Source organism: Callospermophilus lateralis, chromosome 7, assembly GCF_048772815.1.
Source record: "Callospermophilus lateralis isolate mCalLat2 chromosome 7, mCalLat2.hap1, whole genome shotgun sequence".
In the NCBI taxonomy this organism is placed as follows: domain Eukaryota; kingdom Metazoa; phylum Chordata; class Mammalia; order Rodentia; family Sciuridae; genus Callospermophilus; species Callospermophilus lateralis.
Window position 1 is genome coordinate 111908013 of NC_135311.1, and position 24086 is coordinate 111932098.

At 39.8% G+C, this 24086-nt stretch overlaps 1 protein-coding gene across 1 annotated transcript in view; it reads right to left on the reverse strand.

Annotated features, from left to right (window-relative positions):
- The window catches only part of Cfap57 (cilia and flagella associated protein 57), a 69860-nt gene that overhangs the window by 32864 nt on the left and 12910 nt on the right, over positions 1-24086 (reverse strand). The window contains exons 5-12 of the mRNA XM_076862863.2: positions 23691-23843; positions 17481-17620; positions 16574-16739; positions 15690-15803; positions 10087-10299; positions 8341-8514; positions 5014-5175; positions 512-667 (exon numbers count right to left, since the gene is read on the reverse strand). Coding sequence (XP_076718978.1) covers positions 512-667; positions 5014-5175; positions 8341-8514; positions 10087-10299; positions 15690-15803; positions 16574-16739; positions 17481-17620; positions 23691-23843 — 1278 coding nt within the window. The remainder of the gene's footprint in view (positions 1-511; positions 668-5013; positions 5176-8340; positions 8515-10086; positions 10300-15689; positions 15804-16573; positions 16740-17480; positions 17621-23690; positions 23844-24086) is intronic.

A 24086-nucleotide genomic window follows, 5' to 3' on the forward strand; every position in this document is an offset into this window, starting at 1 on the left:
AAAGATTGGGGGCTTTGGATGAGAAGGTCAGACAAATTTTTGTAGAACAAAAACAAAACTATGTAACTAAGTAACCTAGAACTATGTAACTTTCTGACAATCTAAAAATCAATATTCTGCTAGTTCTTTCTTTCTGTATTTTTCTTGCTATCTTTTCATTTTGTTTTAAAGTAAGTTTTTTTCTGATTACAAAAGTAATGAATTATCTATCACTTCAGAGAATTTGGAAACTATGGAAAGGTATAAAGAACAAAATATAAAGTATCTATCATCCAAACATCCAGAGATAGTTACACTATTATCTATTTTATTTTACCTATTACCATGAGTGATAGAGATTTTATATTCTTTTTTTTCTACTTAGTGCCTTACTGTACTCTGATGATTTCTGACATTATCAACAGTGCTTTATGTTCTTTGAGCATAACTAGGGCAATACATGCCAGCCCCATGTTGAGCTGAGTAGAAATTTCTCTGGCTTGTGGCTGTTGGTTCCGTCTCTTAAACAGACCTGGTTTTTGGTTTTCAAGGACTCCATTTCCTGGAGGAATTTGTCTGTAAGCTCCTTAATCTTCTCAGAGTAGTTCATATCCTTTAGTCGAAGTTGATACTCATTCTCCATTTTTAATTCTTCCACACGAGTCTTTAGCTCCAACATAATCTGAGCCTTTGGGAGAAGAGCAGAGAATCAAGAGCTTTCATAGTGGGGTGAATCAGAATATTTAAACCTGTGGCCTTGACCTGAGATCTGCAGCTCTGTCTAGTTTCAAACTCAACACGTCTTAGGTAGAGCTTATCATCTTTCCCCACAAGATTCATTCCTCTGTCCCCACAATATGTACTCATGGGCTCCACTGTGTGCTAACAACTCTCACATCTCCTTCATTCAAATTGGCTCACATGTCACCTGCTCCATAAGGCCCACTTGAACCCCACTATTTAATCCTGCCACCCCCTTCCTACTCCCACCACTTCCTTCATGACCTCCCGTCCTGCCCTCTTACTGTGCTCTACTTTGGGTTACTTCCTTAGATCTTGGCACTTTCTAATCTACTATATAATTTACTTATTATTTTGTTTTCTCCCCCATTAAAGCTTAAGCTCCAAGAAGGCTGGGATCTTTGTTGGTTTTATTTGCTGATGTTATGGTTTGGAAGTGAGGTGTCCCCCAGTATCTCACATGTGAGACAATACAAGAAGGTTTGGAGGAGAAATGGTTGGGCTATAGCCTTAACCTAAGCAAATAGAGGCAGGTGGGGTGTGGCTGGAGGAAATGGTGGAAACTATAGAAAGGTATAAAGAACAAAATATAAAGTATTTATCATCCAAACATCCAGAGATGGTTACACTATTATCTATTTTATTTGACCTATTACCATTAATGATAGAGATTTTATATTCTTTTTTCTACTTAGTGTACTCTGATGATTTCTGACATTAGTAACAGTGCTAGGGGAGTGACTATAGGGTATATATTTTATCTGGTGAGTGGAGTGTCTCTCTCTCTCTCTCTCTCTCTCTCTCTCTTTTTCCTGATTATCATGTGAGCTGGTTCCCTCTACCATGCTCTTTTATCATGATGTTCAGCCTCACCTGGAGCCCCAACGAATGGAGTCAGCCTTCTATGGACTGAGACCTCTGAAACTGTGAGCCCTCAAATAGACTTTCCTCATCTATAATTGTTCTGGTTGGGTCATTTAGTCACAGCAGTGAAATTGCTGACTAAAAACAGCTGATGTACCCCAAGTACCCAGAACAATGCCTAACACATAGTAGGTACTTAAAAGATATTTGTTTAATCACAATCCTTGTCCCATGGAACTTACAGTCCAAATAAAAATATAATTAAAATGGATTAAGTGCCCAGAGCTGGGAAGTTCTCAGTACTGTTAGTTGTCCTTCCATACCCATGCTGGCCTCAGTGCTATTACTTTAACATAGGTCCTAATTCTTCTGCCTGGACAACTCCTATCTCCACTGTCCTCCCTGATGCCACAGTTTTCTAAAACTACTCTTAACACATACACCTCTCACTTCCTATGAAGTCAATGTTGATGACACAGTGGGTGAGGACACAGGTGTTTTGTTCTCCCTCACCTTGATGACACCCCATGCGTTCCTATCAATCATCTTTACTTGTCTTTCCCCTACTGCCTGGGAGTGACTAGACCACAAGGAATGTGTTATGCTTGGCTCTGCACATGGCTAGCATGCTAATGTGAACCTGGCATGTAGGAAATACTGAGATGAAGTATGAACAAAAGTTGCATGTACAAAGTCAGGGAGGTAGGAGCGAGGATGTACAGTTAGGGCCCTCATATGACTTGGTGACAATAGGAGGCAGCAGGAAAGGAGGCTGAGATTGGGCAAGTTTATCAAGATCCCGGTAGGCCATGTAGGAAATTTATACTAGAGGGCTTCCAAGGGTCCTCAACTAGCTCGATTAAGCTGACTTTGATGTTACAAAGGCCTCTCCAAAGACAGTGTGCAGCATGGACCACTTTAGAGATGGAATGAAGCAAGGTGATTAGTTGGGGGACAACAGATAGCATGGTCCAGGTGAGAGATGGTTAAGGGCTTGCACAGTTGTGGACGAGGGGAGCAGAGAGGCATGGGAAGACTGGAAAGAGATATTTTGGAGAAATGGTGCTGACTGGGTGGGGGGTGGAGGTGAGAAGATTGTGCATGAAAACTTTTTCCCCAGGTAGAGTCTCCAGGACTTGACGGTTAGGCTTGGTCTGTCTTGCTTCACTGCTTTCTCCCCAGAGCTCAGCATAGAACCTGCAATGCTGTCAGCACTGATAAATATTCATCAGATGAACAGACGTCTGTCTTGGACTAATGGGATACATTTATAAGTGGGAAATATTCAGTTTTGATTTGTGATATTTGAGGTAACTGCTCATTCCATGTTGCTGTAATCTCTCCAAAGTGTGAAACTTGTCAAGATGCTCCCTAACTTATCAGTAGTGGGGCCTTATGAACAGTTTCAAGTCTAAAATGTGGCTTAAGGGCTGGGGATGTGGCTCAAGCGGTAGCGCGCTCGCCTGGCATGTGTGCGGCCCGGGTTCGATCCTCAGCACCACATATAAACAAAGATGTTGTGTCCACCAAAAAACTAAAAAATAAATATTGAAATTTCTAAAAATAAATAAATAAATTTAAAAAAGTGGTGTAAAAGTCCCTCATGATCCCTGATTCTCTCACCACCCTTTCTCTCTGACACACCCTCTATTCTCCAGCCACAGCCACCGGTGGCGTCTCTCCTAGAGCACCTGACCCTCATCCTCAGCACATACTCATTCCTCTGCGTGGAACACCCTTTCCCATTTGTTCTGGAAGGTTGTATGGGGCTCATTTCCTTTGGGTAAGGGTCCTTCCCCTGTGTTCCCACAGCATCTTTCTTTCATAACATCCACACTCACTGACTTCCCTACTTTATTTTACCCAGCCCTCCTCTCAGGATATAAGCTGAAGGACTTGCCATGTCTTTTTCTCTGTGTCTTATATCTCTGTCAATATCGCATGGAGAATGAATAAATGAAAAATGTAAAGAGAGGGTAAATCCTGGGTTGACAGAGAGTTACAAAGAATGTCACAGAATATAAAGGAAAAAAAGAAAGAGCTGGCAATTCTGGAGAATGTGACTTTTAAGAGACAGGTGGACGAGGGGCCAGTAAGGAAGTCAGGGAGGAGGAATCAGAGAGGTTGACCGGTCATAAGCAGAGTGTGGTCATACAGATGTTGAAAGAGAAGGGAGCCAGGAAGGGAGTCTCCCATTTTCAGCCTAGCAATAGTGCTGGCAAGCATAGCTGGGGGTCAGCCATCAGCCCAGACATCTTCAGGCCTTGGGTTCAGCCTGGTGTCTCCTACTTGGTCTCTTTTCTACACCATGGTTAGAAAACAGAGAGAAGGAAGAGAAAGAGACAGTTGCTTGCCATAAGGAGGCCAGGCTGCCCCTCTCCCTTTCTTCCCCCTTTGTCTTTCTGCAGAAGGTTTGAGGGAGCTCTAGCGGGCATCTCCAGGAAACACCAGAGGCCCATCATCCGGCTCTGTGGCTGCCTTTGCATTGCTGTTCTTACAGTTGTTCTTGTCTCCCGCCCCTATCTGGCTGTGAGCTTCCTGACCACAGGGCCCAGGCCTGTCTTTTCACATGTGCACCCCCAGTGCTTAGCTAATGGCAGATATTCAATAGTACTCTTAGATTCTTGATGAGCAGCAATAAATACATAATTCTCAGATTCTCCATGAACCATCCAGTCAGCTTCTCTTAGGGAGTGCAGCACAGAGCTATGCAATCAAATCTCCAAAACCACATCTTTATGGAATGCTTACTGCATTCACAGGAGGGATGTCCCTTGGGCATAGTGATGAGGAGTGGGCTCTGGATGAAATCTGGATTAGAAAACTGGTCTACACCTTGCCAGCACAGTCACTTTGGACACAGCACTCAACCCTCCAAACCTGTTTCTTGAAATATGGGATCAATAACAGTACCTTTTTCTGAGATGTATTGGGAGATATAAACAAGAAATACTTATAAAGTAGTCAGCACAGTGCCTGCTTTTGCAAATGCTGGTTATTTTTATACTTATGGTTTTATTGTTTAGAAGTCTGGTTAAGAGTTTTAGGAATGTTTCCTACATCCTTCATTTCTTTTATTTTTTTAAAGGAGGTTCTCAATACTAGCAATGACCATGTTTCACAGAAACAACTGGTATATTTGGTTTGTCAGTATATTTATTGTCTTCCACATGCCTAGAAAGAACTAGAAACTATTGGTCATACAGGAGAATTGGATGCCATGGTTCTGCTCTCAAACAGTAGCAAAAGAAAGCAGGATCAGTGGATCAAGGTGAAGATGACCACGTGGAGGAAGACAGGCAGTGTGGGGGTATAAAAAGAATCAAGTGCCAGTGAGAGGGACAGTCACAGGAGGACCTGAGATGCTGCTCTGAGGAGCTGGAATGCAGTCTGGTAAGGATTTTCCTCTTCATTGGGCCCAATTCTTACCTTCTCTTCCATGTCTGTTTTAGTCACGAGCACCTCTTCAGCAAAGCCCACCTCCCTTTCCCGCTTGATTCCGCGGCCATCCTTATCAAAGACCTTCCAGGTGAACAGGCAGCCATCCTCAGCAGTAGTCAGCAGGTACTGATCATCAAAGGTGAGCAACATCTGCAGGGTAAAAGATCATGGGAAGCTTTTTAGGGCCATAGATGACCAGGGTGACTGTGCAAGGCCTCCATCCATATAACCTGGGAATAGCCTCATAGCAAGGCAGACCTGGTTCTGGGTAAGAATGAGGCAGGAGCCCTCACAGACTTCTTTCTGTGATTGAATGAAAAGAAGCAAGGCTATAGCTACATTCCCTGTGGATTTGAACTCTTGAGTGAAATATGACCTAGAATGTATAAAGAATTCTTAAGACTCAATCGTAAAACAACCTGGCAACCCAAAGTGGGCAAAAGATTTGAGGACACTTCGGGGAAGAGGATATATAGATGGCCATGTATGCACATAAAAAGATGTTCAACATTATTAGTCATTAGAGAAATGCAAATTAAGACCACGATGAGATATCACTACACACCTATTAGAACAGCTAGAATAAAAATTGTGACAATCCCATGTGCTGGCAGTGATGTAGAAAACCTGAAACATTGCTGATGGGAATGTAAAATGGTACAGTGAATCTGGATAAGCTTGGCTGCTGCTTAAAAAATTAAATACCCACTTCCCATCAGATTCAGCAATCATACTCCTGGGCATTTATCCCAGAAAAGTGAAAATGAAAGCCCACACAAAAACCTGCACAAGATTGTTCATAGCAGCTTTATTTGTAAAAGTCAAAATGGAAAAAAAAAATCAAAATATCCTACAAAGGATGAATGATTTAACAAAATTGTGCTTACTGTGGAATATAACTCAGCAATAAAGTGAATTAACTATGAGTACACAAAACACCTTGTTAGATCTGAAGAGCACTATGCTGAGTGAAAAACCCACCCTCAGAAGGTCATATAATGTATGATCCATTTATATACAATTCTCAAAACAACAAAATTATAGAAACAGAAAAAAAGAATGGTTGGTAGGGATTAGGGATGGTAGGGAGGGGTAGGCATGACTACAAAAGGGTGGCAAGAAGTGGGTCTAGGTGGTGAAGGAGCAATTCTGCATCTTGACTGTGGTAGGTTATATAAATGACCCATGTGATGAAATGACCAGGCCCACACTCAGGCAGTGGACCAGCACCAGTTTTGTGGTTTGATATTATACTAGAGTTACATAAGATGATCACTGGGGTAAACTGGGTGAAGGCTACACAGGACCTCTGTGCTATCTTTAAAATTTCCTGTGACCCTATAATTAATACCTAGTAAAAAATTAAGACAAAAGAGTTAACTATAAAAAATGCCTTCTCATAATTAGCAATGTGCAGAACTTTAAAAATAGTAATACTCTTTTACTTAGGAGTTCTATCTCTGTCTAGGAATTGAGCCTTAAAAAATTGTCAGAGATGCACATATAAATTTGCAGACTAGGATGTTCATTATATTCATAATGTAAATGCCTAGTTGAAAGAGAAGAGGTAATAACTTATGGTCCATCATATAATAGGATATACAAACACACCACACACACACACACACACACACACACACACACACACACACACATATATTCTACCATGATGTATATATATGGACTTTTATTTCTAAAATAGACATGCATTGCTTCTATAATAGAAATTATTTTATTCATAAATAGTATATCTTAAAAGAAGAAGGGGAATATATTACAATAAGTTACTTTGGATCTAAGGCCTAGGCTTAGCACAGGGATATTTCATTTTATAATAAAAATACTTTCTTAATAAGAACAATGCCTACAGGTAAGCCAATATCGAGTTTGGAACATATTAAAAACCTCAGGTATTCATGTCATTCAATCTGAAATGAGAGAGAAGGGAAGGGAGATGATACACATTTTTCCCAGGTCCTATTTTTAGTAAACTACTTTTTTTTCTATGAATAACCTTTAATTTGCTTTTGGATATGACTTCTTTTTCTTTCTTTCTTTTTTTTTTTTTTTGTGGTTCTGGGGATTGAACCCAGGACCTTGTGCATGAGAGGCAATTACTCCCCTACCAACTGAGCTATATCCCCAGCCCATATTGGGTATGATTTCTTGGAAATCATCTTTCATGTCAGAGAATTATTTTTTATTCACATTTTTACTGTGGCAAAATACGTATAACATAAAATTTTACCATCTTAACCATTTTTAGGATTTCAGTTCCCTGTTAATACAAACATTTCTTTGTAACAGTTGCATTAACATTTGTAGTTGCTATGCAGCTATCACCATCACCCAACTCTCTTTTGTCTTGTAAAACCAAAACTCTATACCCATTAAACAAGAATTCCCCACTCCTCCCTCCCCCAGCCCACCGCATTCTCTTGATGATTTTGACAGCTCTAAGAATCTTACAAAGGTGGAATCACACCATATTTGCCCTTTTGGGATTGATTTACTTCATTTAGCACAGTGTCCTCAAGCTTCCTCCCCATTGTAGCATACTGAAGAATTCCCCTCCTTTTTTTCTCTTTAATATTTTTTTAGTTGTTGATGGACCATTATTTTATTTATTCCTTTATATACTGTGCTGAGAATAGAACCCAATGCCTCACACATGCTAGGCAAATGCTCTATCACTCAGTCACAACCCCAGCCCTTCCCCTCCTTTTTAAGACTGAATACTATTCCATTGTATGTCTATGCCACATTTGGCTTATCCACTCATTGGCTAATGGAAACTTGGGTTGTTTTCACATTTTAGTTATTGAACATAGACACTACTTCATGAGAAGAAATGGAAGGACAATTTACAAATGTGTGCTCATATTGTGTCCCCAGCGCTAGCCTTTTGCATCCTTGGGGAGTGGTAGTAACTAGTCTCCTGGTCTATGATTCCTTTTAGTCCAGGGCAATCTCTGGAGGAGGGAATATCTGAGAGTCCTTAGCAGTCAACACTCACAGAGCTTGGGAGACGTGATGGTGACTGGGGGCAGTCATCAAATGGCCATTACTGTGCATAATATTATGGTGAACAACCTTGTACATAAATCTTTAGGTGTAGCTCTGATTATTTCCTAGGATAAATTCCTAGAAGTATTTAAACACAAAGTCAATAGATGCTTACTGAATGGTTGGAAGGTGAATTAACAAGGAGGAAGAAAGAATAAGGAGAGAGAAAAGACAATGGAGGCTGAAGGGAGGAAGAAGGTATGTTGGGTAGGGTCTGGAGCTGGACCCCTGAGGAAGGGTCCCTCTCACCTTGGTGATAGGACCAGCATGAGCCTGATACTCATTGAATTCTTTCTGCAAAGGCAGGGGGTACTTCATGGCGCGGATGGTTCCCACTGAGGTGCCCACAAACATCATGCGCCCGGAATGGGAGATGACAATTGCCGTGTAGATGACGTCAAATGCTGACATCTCTCGCAGGACCTGGAACACAGACAGCTCTGTTCAACTGAGAGGCTGAGCTATGTTTCCTGTGTCCTGATACCATTCTCTTCCTTCCCTCTAATAGCACTCTTGGAGTCTATATTAAAAGAATGTGTTGTTTTTTTTCCTATTCCTTATCACATCTTGCATGGTGCCTAGCTCGTAAAAGGCACAATAGGTATTTCTCAGTTGCTTGGCTGATGAATAACCAATGGTAGAAGTTAGGACAATGACCAGAATCTTTGTACAGCACTTCCTCTGTGCCAAGTGCTATTCTACACCCTTTCCATGTTGTAACTCGTCCAGCCTTCACCAGAACCTGGAGGGAGCGACCATTAGGCCTATTTTAAAGATGATGAAAAGATGAGTCAAGAGATGAAAAATAACTTGCCTCAACTCATAAACCAGTCTGACTGTTCTTTCTTCTTTTTTTCCTTCTTCTTCTTCTCTATTTTTTTGGTACTGGGATTGAACCTAGGGATATTTTACTGCTGAGCTAAATCCCCAATCTTTTAGTTTTAATTTTTTAATTTTGAGAAGGGGTCTTTATAAGTTGTTTAGGTCCTTGCTAAGTTGTTGAGGCTAGCTTCAAACTTGCCATCCTCCTGTCTCAGCCTCCTGAGTTGCTGGGATTACAGGTGTGTGCCACTGACCAGTCTCTCTCTGCTCTTGATGGCCATGCTGTCATGCACCTCAGAGTGAGAACAGGAGGCTGATCATAAATTTATTCAGAAAACATTTACTAAATCTCACTATATGAACATAACTCCATCTCCAGGAACTCATTCATTTCTTCACTCATTAATGCACTCATTCCCCCACCCATTTATTGAATGTCTATTGCAGGCCATGCAGTGCACTAGCTAGTAGGAATATCAAGAGGAGTGAAAATAAAGCTCCTACCCTGAAGGAGCTTTATTTTAGTGCAGTGCTCTAGAAGCTGCCACAGAACTAGGACCAGGTTACCTAGGGTACAAAGGAGTCACCATTCACTGAACTATGTTCCAACTGTGGGGAACCTGCCTTAGGTCGGTTTGTTGCTGCAGTAGTTATGTGCAAACCACCCCCCCCAGAGCCTGCCCTATAAGAAGAGCTGCGGAAAAGCCAGAGAAGCCAGTGATAATCAGCTATTGCTGGGCTCCTGGAGGAGCACCCAACCACTTTGTGTTAAGTCTCTTTCCAGAGCCAAATGTAGTAATGATAACATCTGAGAGATGGGGGATTTCAAAAGAATACAGAGGCAAGTCCAGGTGACAGCAGCTAACTATACTTGTGCTTTTACCCCAGCTAAGTGCCGACCAAGGGCCAGAGTGCGGTTTAGAGACATTGCTGACCTCCATGCCTGGAGGGCAGAGGGGCAGTTACAGACAGCAAGCAAAATGGAAATGGAAAAGGGGCCTACAGTTTAACCGCCAGGAAAGGCACTGAGCAAGAAATTCAGGAAGTGACAGTACTGAGCTGACCCAACAGGAAGAACAGCCAGGGGCTGTCCCATGAGGAAGGGCCCTCTTCGCCAGCACACTGTCTGCTGTAAGCATGGGTGGCCCAGCATTAGGGCAGGGGCAGACTCACTGAAGAATCTGCAATCTCCTTGAGGGTCTGGTCTGATCCAACAGCAAAAATAATTCTGCCGTCAGGGGAGACAGTAACACAGTTGTAGCTGCAGGACTTGAGCACACACTCTGTCTCTCTCTTTCCTGAAGACAGATTCCATTCATATATAGCACCATCTGTGCCACCAGAAATCAGTTTGCTGTCATCTGCGTTCCAGACAATTGAGCGAATCTGCAGATGATGAAGACACACCCAGGTAAGAGTGTTTGCACACACACCGCAACATGGCCATGGGACGAACTCCTCAGGTGCTCCACTAGACTGAGGCAGGATGGCTCTTCCTGGTAGAGGAAATCACAAAGCATAGCTTGGAAATGTTAACATTCTGTTTTCTAGATGCTTGCAAAATACTGCAGGTAAAACATTCACATTTCTTTTATACTTTATGAATGCAAAGAATGACTCACAATGGTTTCTTAATGCTACAGCCAATTAATTATTGCTACATTTTAAAAACTTTGAAATTTTGAAATTGTGTGTGTGTGTATGTGTGTGTGTGTTTTCTCACAGGAAGTTGCAAAAATAGCACAAAGAGAGTGGATTTCCAGCATGGCAGAATGAGGATCTCAGCTGATCTCCCCAGTGAAATGAGTTAACTGGTCAAAAATGATTGAAACAGTGAAATAATCTTTTAAAGTCTCTGGAAATTCTCCTAAGGGCAGGCGGCAACGGAGAAACATTCATTCAAGAGAATCTACCTGATCTTGGTAAGAACAATCTGTGGTATCTGAGTCATGACTGGCTCCATTCCCAGCCTCAGCTCCAGAAACGCCACCATTGTGCACTCTGAGCAGGAGCTGCCAAGATGCCGGGACTCCCTTTCCTGACAGCTCCCGATCTTGGGCTATGGTTTCATCCTGGGAAGGTCAGACTGCTGGCGTTTCTTATCCCCACCCTAGCCCCATGTTAACAAAAGCTCTGTCTCAGGCAGGTATGGCCAAGAAGACCTGGTTTCCCCACCACCAGTTAGTTAGTCCCTACTCATTGGCAGAAGAACTATTCCAATTACAGCAAGCCAAGAATACTGGTGCCCAGTTGCTCGTGCCTGTTTGCTCACAGGTGGAGGCTCCTCACCATGAGGAGCAAGCTGAAAAGATCAGGGGTTCCATTTACCTTGTGTACATACCACAAGTTCTACTCACAGAGTGGGGGTGTCATTCCAGGAAAAGCAGGTCCCTGCCCTGGCACTGGTGTGGTAGAACCAGGATTTTGCCCAGGGAAAAGTCAGGCCTTAAGACAAAAAATTCTATAGCTCTATTTGAGGAGACCGATTTTATTTGGGACAGAACCCAGTGAAGTCTTTGCCTATGGGCATGTTTAAAACAATGGAGACCTTGGTGGAGAGTGATTAAGAGGAGGCTGGTAATCATGATATAAGGAAAATCATAGCGCAACCAAGTTTCAATAGAACAAGGGAAAGAGTCGAGAAGAGCACTCTGCGGGCTGGAAGGCTGTGGGCATGTGCTAGGCTGCATACCCTCGGCAGCCACTGGAGCAGAGATGGGGAAATGTGAGCACACCCCTGCACTGCTGGAAGACCTGCTAGCCCCTGGAGGAGCCCCACCACGCACTGGACAATAAGCTCTGACTCTGGGCATCTCATAGGAAGCAAGTCTTAAAAATAAAGCCACGTGCATCCCTCGCAGCCTGGAAACTGCATACATGATCATGCCATACCTTTTCAGGGACAATCAGAGTGGGCACATCACACCAATCTCTGCTGAACATGTAGCAAAACCCATAAACTCCCTGAAACTGTGATAGTAGCTCCCAAGTCTCACACAAATCCAATAGTAAAAGGTAAAAATAGTAAAAGGTAAAAAAAAAAAAATGGTTAAGAGGGTTCATACACAATCCATGATTTATAAGCAGCTTACACCACCTGGAGGCAAACCCTAGGCAGCCAGGTTAAAAACGATAAAAAGAAAAAAAAAATCTAAGCAGGGATATTAGAGGCTTTACACTACAGGGGAAAAAGACTTCATAGAATTAGTTCAGCCAAGTCACTAAATAAACAATCAACGGCCACCAACAATTTCCTATGGGGAATAAGAATCCATATCTAATTATTAGATATCTAGTATCTAATAACTAAGATAACACGTTATCTAAAATAAAGTCCATAAAAATTATGAAACATACAAAAACCCCCAAATCCCCAACAGATAGTCTGACCAAAAAGAAAAAACAAAAGTAAGCAGGCAAAAGAAACTGCCTTTGAAGGGACCCAGAGAGTACACTTGAGACAGTCAGAGACCCCTGTAGACACAAAGGATAAATGCACTCCTGAATTTTTTAAAATTTAATTTAATTTATTCTAATTTGGTATACATGACAGCAGAATGCAATTCAATTCATATTACCCAAATAGACCACAATTTTTCATATCTCCGGTTGTACACAAAGTAGAGTCATACCATTCTCGTTCGTACAGGTACTTAGGGTAATGATGTCCGTCTCGTTCTGTCATCTTTCCTAGCCCCATGCCCACTCCGTGCCCCTCCTTCCCCTTTGCCCTATCTAAAGTTCATCTGTAAGCCAATCTCAAAAAACCAAATGTCTGATATAAGGATGTACTCCTAGATTTTAACTCATAGCTTGTTAGCTATTGAAAGCATGGGATGCGCTCCCTGCTCTCCCACTTTCACTCAGGGCTTGTTAGCTGCTAAGAGCATGATCTGTACCTTCCCACCCCCCACTAACTCTCAGTCTTATCAGCCTCCAAGACCAGGTGTATCATTAAAGCCAGGACAGCCTTGCTATGACTCTCTGAGCACCAACAACATAAAGGATAAAACTGTTGAGGAGTTTTATCCTTTATGGTGAAACAACATTGAAACCAGGGCCCTTGTTACCTGCCTTGATTTGTCTCCTTTTTCACTCCTACCCATGTGTTCTCTTAACAGTCACACAGCAGCTCATCCTCATCACAAGACAGAGAGGTTCATACAGGATGTCACATCGATTTGCAAGATGTAATGTCTGGTGCCAGGATGATGGGCTAAGGTCCCCTCCCCCTCAAGGTTAAGAGCTTTCCCAGGAAAAGAAAAACACCTTTAAATATGTACCTGAAGCCAATTAATATTCCCATCCTCACATGAATAAACTAGCTCTCTCCCTCTGTCCTGGGAACAGGACACTCTGAGCTGGACACTCTTTGGTCAGTGCTGTGTCTCCCTTCTGCTTGAGCAAGAAGTCCCAACAAAGTGTCCTATCCCTGTTAAGTTAGTGTTCCTTTATCTGATCTTTCTGATGGAGACCACAAGACCCCACCTAGCTGGTAACAGACCTAGCAGACAAAGACTTCAAAGCAGCTAATAAAAATATGTTCAGTGAATTAAAGGAAACCATGCTTAAGTAAATTAAAGGAAGGTATGATGACAAGTCTGATCAAATAGGCAATATTAATAAGAAGCCAGAAATTATTTTAAAATTTAAACAAATTCTGGAGTTGAAAAGTATAATGATGAAATGAAAAATTCACCCAAGGGACTTAAGAATAGATTTGTTTTGTTTTAGTTTCAAGATTCTCACTATGTTGCCCAAGCTGGCCTTAAACTCTCCAACCTTCTGCCTCAGCCTCCCAAATAGCTGGGGTCATAGGTGTGTGCCACCACACCTGGCTTCAATAGTAGATTTGAGCTGGTAAACTTGAAGATAGGTCAATGGAGATTAGATAATCTGAAGAACACAGTAAAAAATTTCAAAAAATTTAAAGAGCCTCAGGGAAATGTGGGTGCCAATTAAATGTACTAGCATGTATAACAGGAGTACCAAGAGGAGAGAAAGAAAAAGAGGCAGAAGATATATATACATAAATATTTAAGGCTGAAAACATCCCAAATGTATTGAAAAACATTAACCTACACCTCCAAGAAGTGTAATAATCTCCAAGTAAAATAAGTGCAAAGAAATCTACATTCAGACACACTATAGTTAAAATACCAAAAGCCAAAGATAAAAAAAAATCTTAGAAGCTATAAGAGAAAAACAATTTATCACAAATAAGCGAACCCCAATAAGATTGACATTGGACTTCTTATTAGAAACAAATGAGTACAGAAGACAGTGGGAGACATTTTCAAAGTACTGCCAGTAAAAATCAACCAACCAACCAACCAAACAACACGCCCTTACATCTAGCAAATATATTTTCTATATTTGAAACATGAAAGGCAAATAAGGATGTTCCCAGATTAAATAAACTGATAAAATTAATTGCTAATAAGTCTGTCTTTCAAGAAATACTAAAGGAAGTTCTTTAGACTGAAAGCAGGCCACCTAACACAGCAATCTAAATCCATGCCAAACAAAACAAAACAAGCAATTTCAAAAGTAATCAAGACACTGTGTAATTACATATTATATTTTCTTTATTCTCTAAGCTCACTGAAAGAGCAATTGCAATGAGAAAGTTCATAAAATATTCACAAATTTACACTTGCTCTCATTTTTCTCTCAGCTTCTTTAAAAGGCAAAAAATCAGGTAATGTAAAGTAATAAATAAACACTGTATTGTTGAATTTGTAAAAGGAAGATGTAGTGTGTCTAACAATGATAGAACAATGAGGGCCGTACTGAATGGACCTTTGTAAGAGCAAAGCTTCTATTTTTACTGGAAATAAGTTAGATAGTGTTTGAAGTGGTTTTTTTTTTTTTTTTGAAGCTGGTTTTCCATCTTTAGCCTGTTAATATGGGGGATTACATTGACTGATTTCTTACACTGAGCTTGGCTCGCAGTCCTAGGAGAAACCCCACTTGGTTTTCCAAATTCATTTTCTTACTCTCTTGATCTTTGGCCTCTTCCTCTTCGGGTCTCACATTTAATCTCCTCAAGGACCTTTTGATTTTATTTTCTAAATAGCTTTTGAATCCACCCATTTCTTCCTAACATAGCTACCACCACCAGGATGCAAGACACTAACATTTATCATGGAACTAATCAGAACAGCCTCCTTACTGTTTCCATCTCTATCTCCTTCAATATATTGTTCATTCTGCAGCCCAGGTAAACTTTTAAAATGCAAGTTTGGCCATATCATTCCCTGTCTTGAAAGTCTTCAATGATTTTAAGGAACAAAGAGGATAAATAAGAAAAAAATCCTTATAAAACCTACATGATTCCACACATTGGGGCTCCTGTAAACCTCTCTAGTCTTAGCTTACCTATGATACTAATGTTCCATCCCACAGACACTTCAACTCCTCTGGTATTCCCTGCAATCTGCTGTCTCCGGGTCTTTGGATCTTTAACTGCAGTGGAGAGTCCCATCAGTTGTCTGATTAATTCCTTCCCACTCCTCTATGACTGAGCCTTTGCAAGCCCCTCAACCACATTATACCCATCTCTTCATCATTTCCTCTCATAACAACCCCAATGTTTATTTTCATTAACTGCAATTCGTCTGTGTATTTTTTTTTTTTTAATCATTTCTCTCCTCAAGTAGACAGCGAACACCACAGGGAAAGGAACCACTCCTCCTTGGTTTACCTGTATCCCATTGACTAGCACAGTGCTCGGCCCTGTGCACTATTTTCCCAGATGCCGTGCATTCACTCACCTTCCCCGTGTGTCCTTTCAGGTTTGTGATGTTCTCTAGGCTTGTGGTGGTAAAAATGTGAATCACATTTCCATTGATTGCAGCAAACAGGTGGCCTCCATTGCTAAAGGCACACTACAGGGAAACAGCAAAAGAGCAAGCAAGAGGTGAGCAGTCAACCGCACGCTGCCACCAAGAGCTGCTTCTCTGGAAGAGTTCAGGTGGGAACTATGTGTGGGATGGTGGGGGGAAGGTGCAGTAGGTCCGAGACTTGGCTGATATCTTCAGATACTGTCACTATTCTGTAGCTGGCACCAGCCAAGATTCACCACTGTCTTGTTTCAAGTCATCCTGGGGGATCCTGATGGGCTGGGCACTGCCTCTTACTGTTGATGATGACTCTCTGAGATTACTTTTCTTTTTCACGATTTGTTAAGGTTCCATGATCACAGAGCAGACTTAACACAGGTGGGATCCTACAATGTTTTAGGTTCAATGAAATATTTTGGCCAGATGTGGTGGCGCACGCCTGTAATCTCAGCAGCTCAGGAGGCAGGAGGATTGTGAGTTCAAAGCTAGCCTCAGCAAAAGTGAGGCACTAAGCAACTCAATGAGACCCTGCCTCTTTAAATAAAGTACAAAATAGGGCTGGGGATATGACTCAGTGGTCGAGTGCCGGTGGGTTCAATTCCCAGTACCTCCCCGCACCCCCCAGAAAAAAGAAAAAGAAATGTTTTGGTGAGCATAAGAAAAGGGGGATAAACCCATACGCTCACTTTTATGAGCTTGGTGGGAGAAGCATTGGGTTTTTTTAAGCTTTGGTCTCACCTCCCCAGAATGTTAGTTCATGATTTTTCAACCCTGGATTTCCAAGAAACCAGACCTTCATCTCCAGCAGGTTTTACCTCTCTGCATCCTCTGATAGAATACTCTTTGAAAGAACGTATATCATCAATGAGTAGATTCATAAGGCGTAGTTTATCAGCAAACCCTACTACAACGAAGTGTCCAGATGGGTGAAGGCTGATTGTGTATGCTTCTTCTTGATATTCCTTAAAAAGTTCCAGAGTGCTGTGAAAAAGATCCATTATTGAATTTAAGCCAAATTCCTAAGTTCCCCAAGTCCTCCATTGATGTGACATATATTATTATCACAGTATTAAAGATATTTTATTGTTTGCAATTATTGTTTCCTCGACTTTGGTTACTTATGGCACCTAGTATAGGCCATTGGGGGAACTGGTCAAGGTGTTGCCTAGTGATGTCAAAAACACACCTCTGTTGGGATTCCAAGAACCATGAGTACTGTGCAACTATTCTTTTTGTTTCTAGTAGTCCCAACAGCTGCATACCAGAACAAAGAAAACACTACAGGTGTAGTCTAGGGTGGGAAGTTCTTGGGAAGTTGCATCAGAAACCTACAATTGCTAGGAACTTGGGGGTGACTGGGGCCGTGATGAGGAGAGAGGAGTAAAGGGTGTGGACGCTCCAAAGAGTGAACAGCAGACCCAGGGAGAACTGGGGAGACAGTAGAGTTTATGTTAGAAGGTGAGACATTGGTGTGTTATATTTATATCCCAAGTGTACAGCACAGTGTCTAGCATGGAAAGCATCTAATAAACTACAAGTAATTTTCTAGTCCATTCAAGAGTGAAAAATAGGTAGGTTGACTGACTTTGATTTTTAAAAAGGGCTTCTCCAACTGAAAGCTTCTACGTAATTAAATTGTAAAACTCTGTAATTAAAATTTTCACATATGTAAATTTAATAGGAATTCTGCAAACTACAGCAACAAAGCCTTTCACTTCTTACTTTGATTCATAATTCCAGATGTGAACAGATCGATCCAGTGAACAGGTAGCAATGAGGGGTTTGCGGATGCAGGTAGATAGACCGGTGATGGATGCTGAGTGTAATGGGTACATCAGGTACTCGAAATGAGCAGGCTCCCCCTGGAAACCATACAGAATGAGATCCAGAAGGGTGAGCAAAAAATTTGATTATGTATTTCAGCTCTAATTAGTTCCGAGAAACATTAATTAGCCTATATGCACAGAAATCAGGCCACAGAAAATTATTTTAATGTTATGCATATTTTTGTATGCTACATTATTTTAAAATATTATTTTTTAATGGAAATAAACATTTTATTCTATGAGTACCCCAAATTTAATTTAACCATTCCTTTATTGTGGGGACATTTAAGTGGTTTCCAATTTTTATTAATTAGGAAAAAACATTAGTTTAAATATCCTTACATGTAAGTTTTTGAGTATCTCTCTGCTGTTTCCTTAGAATACATTTGTAGAAATGTGGTATGGATGATTTTAAGTATCTTAATAAGTAACACCAAGTTTCTTTCCAAAGAAACTGCACCAGCAACAAATGAGAGTAAATGAGTAAGTGATTTCAAATTGAAATGCATCCTATTGCATTGGTCATGAAGGTGTTTCTATGTCCGTGGACCAGAGGCATCATCCCAGGGACTTCTGCATGAGGAATGAAGCTGGGAAAGTTAAAGAGGTGCACATGTTTTACATCTGTCCACAAGTCAAGACAAACGCAGAGATGGAAACTCCCTCGAATTTTGGGCTTTCTTCTATGCACTCACCCCTTCCTTCTCTACCGTCTCAGGGAAAGAGGTGCCATGCTGGGTGGTGGGGGTGGCACGAAGTACTTCTATTCATCTCCAACTGTTACCCCCCTTCCTACTCCACCCACAGTATCTTGAAGATCCCTGTCTCCACTTGCACATTCCCATTAGCTTTTTTTTAAAAAAAATATTTTTTAGTTGCCAGTGGATCTTTATTTTATTTATTTATATATGGTGCTGAGAATTGAACCCAGTGCCTCACACATGCTAGGCAAGCACTCTACTCTACTGAGCCACAACCCCAGCCCCTTCCATTAGCTTTTAAATACACTCAAATATTTCTTGCCTTAAAAATAAAAGCAGCCCTTTCCTTTCCCCGGTTTTTTGCACCTATGCCTGCAATAGTTGTTTGTCAGGTGAGAAGTCAGACAAATGGGTGTACTGGTTTCCCTTAGAATTCATGACTACAAACCTGTAGGGGTCATTTAATACTGCTTGGCAATGTTTTCCAAATATGTTTATTTTCAGAATCTCCAACATGACTATTTCATACTATTTATTCTCTCTTTTCAAACTTTCTAAACTTTTTCATCCATGTCCATCTCTCTTCTGAGGACCTCACCTCATATTTCTTTGATATTTTTGTTTTATTTTCTATCTCAAAAGCATAATTAAAACTCATATAACATAAATTTTACTTTATGTTTATTTAATCTCCTCCATCGCCTTCAATTTCCTATTTCTTCCTTATCATGGATGGATTTTACTGATCTTCTTGACTATAGGTACATTTTGTATTTCTATAAATGCATGGTGCTTTAGATCTTATCCTGTATTTTTACTTTTTCCTCTCAACACTATATTTTTAAGGAATCACCTATGTTGTGGCATGTATAATTTATTGCTTCTAATAATGTTTGTATTCTCTAATTTTCATCTAGTTACTTTATTTCTCCATTACCACTAGGGATGAATACTAGGAGTGTCTTAACTGTCCATTGCTACAAATACAAAGATGAACATGTTGTACATGTTTAGCCTGTGGGTTGGAATTTCTGGTATGTATTCAGTGGCAGACTATTGGCTACCAAGACACATACATTCTCTATTTAGTTTTCTAGAAAGAACTATCAGATTGCTCTCTAGAATGGTTGTACCTATTTACACGCCTATCAAGGCACAACAGGATTCCCATTCCTTTTTATCCTCAGAAATCTCTGGTTTTTGATAATATAATGAAGAAAATCCTTGTAAAGAAGGATCTTAATGTTGTTTTAATTCACATTTTTCTGCTCATAGGCAACAGAAACTGGGAGAACAAGGTGTTTGCTTTAATAGACAGTGGTTTCAAGGTAGCAATTATAAATATGTACCAAGAAATAAAAGAAATCATGATTTAAAAAGTAAAGAAAAAAGTGATGACAATGTTTATTAAATATAGAACATCAGTAGAGGAATAGATGGTATAAAAATAGAAATTCTGGAGTTAAAAAGTATAATAATTGAAATAAAAATTCACTATTCACTAGAGGGGCTCAAGAGTGAACTGGAACTGGTAGGAGAAATAATAAACATAAATCACTAAAGATAATGCAATTTGAAGAACACAGAAAAAGAATAAAGAAAATCAAGAGAACTTCAGATAAGTGTGGGACATCATATTAAGCACACCAACATATATATAATATGAGTATTAGAAGAGAAGAGAGAAAGAGCCAAAAAATATTTGAATACTGGCTGGAAATTCTTAGAAAAATGCAAACTGAAACTGACTCAAGAAGGACCAGATAATCTAAATAGATACATAATAGGCAAAGAGACTGAATTAGAAATTAAAAAAAAAAAACATCTCACAAAGAAAAGCCCAGGCCTAATGGTTTCACTGGTGACATTTATTTAAGGAAGAATCAAGGCTAATTCTTCACAAACTCTTCATAAAGTAAGTGAGGCTGGAATATTTCCTAGTTACTTCTAGGAGGCTCTGATACTAAAAACAAAGACATCAGAAGAAAACTAGAGATTATGAATATCAATTCAAAAATCCTCAATAAAATATTATGGTTTGAATCTAACAACATATAAAAAGGATTATATACTATGACCAAATGGATTTTATCCTAGGAATACAAGGAAGATTTAACATCTGAAAATCAATTAATATAATATACTATATTAATAGAATAAAAAACAAACCACATGGTCTTCTCAATATACACTCAAAAAAAGTATTTGATAAAATCCAACATCCTTTCAGAGAAAAACACTCAACTAGGAAGTGGGCAGGGAAATTTTGTAGCCTGATATATGATATCTTCCAAAACACTTTGGATAATATCCCACTTAATGGTAAAAAATAGGATACTTTCATCTTAAGATCAGGAACAAGATAAGGGTATCTGTATTCATAACATCTATATAACAGGGTTCTAGAGGTTCTAGCCATGGCAATTAGACAAGAAAAATAAATAAAAGGCATTCAGATTGGAAAAGAATCTCTATTGCAAATGACATGATCTTGTGTATGAAAAATTCTTAGGAATCCAGCTAAAAACTATTGAAACAAATAAATGAGTTTGATAAGGTTGTAGGATATGAATCAGTATGCAAAAATTAATTGAATTTTTATATTCTTGGAACTAATAATTTAAAAACGCAGCACAACTCTATTTACAATAGCATAAAAAAAAATATTAGCTGGGCATGGTTGTACACGTCTGTAGTCCCAGCTACTTGGGAGGATTAGGTGGAGGACCTTTGAGCCCATGAATTCAAGATCAGTCTGTGCAATTTAGTGAGAAACCCCCATCTAAAAATATATTTAGAAATAAATTTAACTAAAGAAGTGCAAAAGTTACATTCTGAAAGTTATAGAATATTATCAAGATAAATTAAAGATCTAAACAAATGGGTAGAAAAATCCCATGTTTATGGATTGGTAGGCCTAATATTGGTAAAATAACAATAAGTGCATTAGAGCTGGGGATGTAGCTCAGTGGGAGAGCACTTGCCTAGCATGCATGAGGTCCTGAGCTCAGTCCCCACTATCCCCACCCCCCTACAAACATATAAATGTAATAAGTCCCAAATTGCTCTACAAATTAAATGCTAATCCTATAAGGATCCTACATCACTTCTTTGTAGAAATTAGCAAACTGATTCTAGAATTTATGTGGAATTGCATGGGACTTGGAATACCTATAACAATCTTGAAAAAGAACAAAGTTGGAAAACTCATGCTTTCTGACTCCAAAACTTACTAATAGGCAACAATAATCAAGACAATCTGAAGCAGGGCAAAAAGTAACACAGTGTGGTACAGACAGAAAGACAGATGATTAATGGAACAGAGAATAGATAACCTAGAAATAACCTGTGTATCAACTGATTTTTAACAAGGGAACTAAGACCATTCAATGGAGAAAGAATAATTTTTCAAAAAGTGATGCTGGAACAATTAGACCCCTACTCCATGCCTCTTACATAAATGAAGTCAAAATGGATCAGAGACTAAATGAAGACCTATTTCTGTAATACTCTTAAAAGAAATATAGGGGTAAATCTTTATGACCTCAGCTATGACAAAGGATTCTTGAAAATAACATCAAAAGGACAACCAACAAAATAAAAAATAAATTCAGCCAGGCAGGGTAGCTCATGCTTGTAATCCCAGCAACTTAGGAGGCTGAGGCAGGAAGATTTTAAGTTTGAGGCCAGCCTTACAACTTAGCAAGACCCTGTCTCAAAAAGGACTGGGGATGCAGCTCAGTGGTAGAGCACCTCTGGGTTCAATCCCCGGAATGAGTGAATGAATGAATGAATGAATAGACTTCATCAAAACTGAAAACTTTCATGCATCAAAGAATACTATCAAGAAAGTAAAAGGACAACATACAGAATGGGAGAAAATACCTTCAATTTACACAACTGATAAGAGACTTGTATGTATAATATATAAAGAACTCTTACAACTCAATAAATAAAGGACAACAGAATTTAAAAAGTGGGCAAAAGATCTGAATAGACATTTTTCAAAGAAGACATACAAATGGCAAAAAGCACATGAAAAGATATTTACTATCATAGTGATCAGAAAAATGCCAACCAAAACCATGATGAGACTCCACATATTGTGGGATGGCTATAACCAAAAAGCCAGATAATAACAAGTGTTGACAAGGATAAAGAGAAATCAGAACCCTCATATGCTGCTTATCGGTATATAAAATGGTGTAGCCCCTTTGGAAAACATTCTAGAACAGCTCCTCAAATGGTTATACACAGAGTTACCATGCCACACAATTCTATTCTTAGGAAGAGAAATGAAACCATATACCCACACAAAAACTAGTTCAGGCATGTTCATAACTGTAGTATTCATAAATATCCCAAAGATGGAGAAACCTTAATATCTAAAACTGATGCATAAACAAAACATGGTGTATTCATACCATGGAATACTATTTAGCTATAAAAAGGAATGAAGTAGTGATACATGCTACATCCTCGATGAACCTTAAAAGCACTATGCTAAATCAAAGAAGCCAGTCATAAAGGTCCACATATTGTATGATTCCATTTATATGATATGTCTGGAATAGGCAAATCTATAAAGCCATGAAGTAGATTAGTGGTTGCTTAGGGTTGGGGAGGGTAGGGTAGGAGGATGGAGGGATAATAGCTAAAGAGGGCTTTTCTTTGGAGGTGGTGAATATGTTCTAAAATGAACTCTGGCATTGGTGTACAACTCTGTTAATACTCTAAAATCTGTTGTATGATATACATTGAATAGGTAAACTCTATAATGAATTAATTCAATAAAGCTCTTATTAAAATCCATTACTTAGAAATGTATGTTAAAATCTCCTACCACAATTGTAGGTGGTCTATTTTCCTTGTTGTTTTGTCAACTTTCACTTTATATATTTTGAATCCATGGTGCTAGGTGCATACAGATTTAAAATTATGATATCTTATTAAGTGAACTTTTTACAAGTACAATGGGAGCTTCATCTTTAATGGTACTTTTAATTGTAATGTCTACAGTGTATTTATACTAGTTTTCTTTGTCATTCTAAAATGAAGCAAAAATCCAACAAAAACATTTTTATATAAATACTCTTGTGCCCATAAACAAGTATAGCAAATTAATTCCTTGAAGAGCAATTGCTGGTAAAAGGTAGATAGATAGGATTTACATGTGACAATGCCAATGTGTCCTCCGAAGAGGATACAGCAACAATCACAATCCCACCCCGTGTATCAGATGCTTCTAAGCTGACATCTTAAGGTTAGTGTTTCTTTTACTCAGTTATGAAGACGGGGTGGGGTGAATGATCCGGTCTCAACTTGTGAAGAATCTGTCCACACGGTGGCCAGTTCCCCCACCACCGCAGGCCCATCTGGAAGGAGGCCTTGCTGGGAAGACTCACTTTGCTGATCTCTGTCAGGGACATGGTGATGCTGTAGATCTGGTTCTTACTGGTGCTGGCAACCAGGGTTTCCTCCGAGGGACTGAAGCACATGCACAGAATGTCCTGTTTGTCAGACTGACTTGGGTCGTTGCTCTGTGGGTCCACAGGAATCTGCTCAAGACACAAGACGGCTGTTAGTAATGGCCCCACACGTCAGCATGTCCTCAGGCCTGGAGATTTCTCTCAGATCCGTTTAGACCAGGATGCTTCCCAGGCTCCTCTTCAGGTGTGGAGAGGGCAGGGCCTGAGCACCTCTGCTTCTGTGGGGGCTTCAACCCTGCTATCCATTCACCTTTAAGTGATGAGTGGCTGAATAACAAAAAGCACTCTGAAAATTGTCAATCCATCATCTCC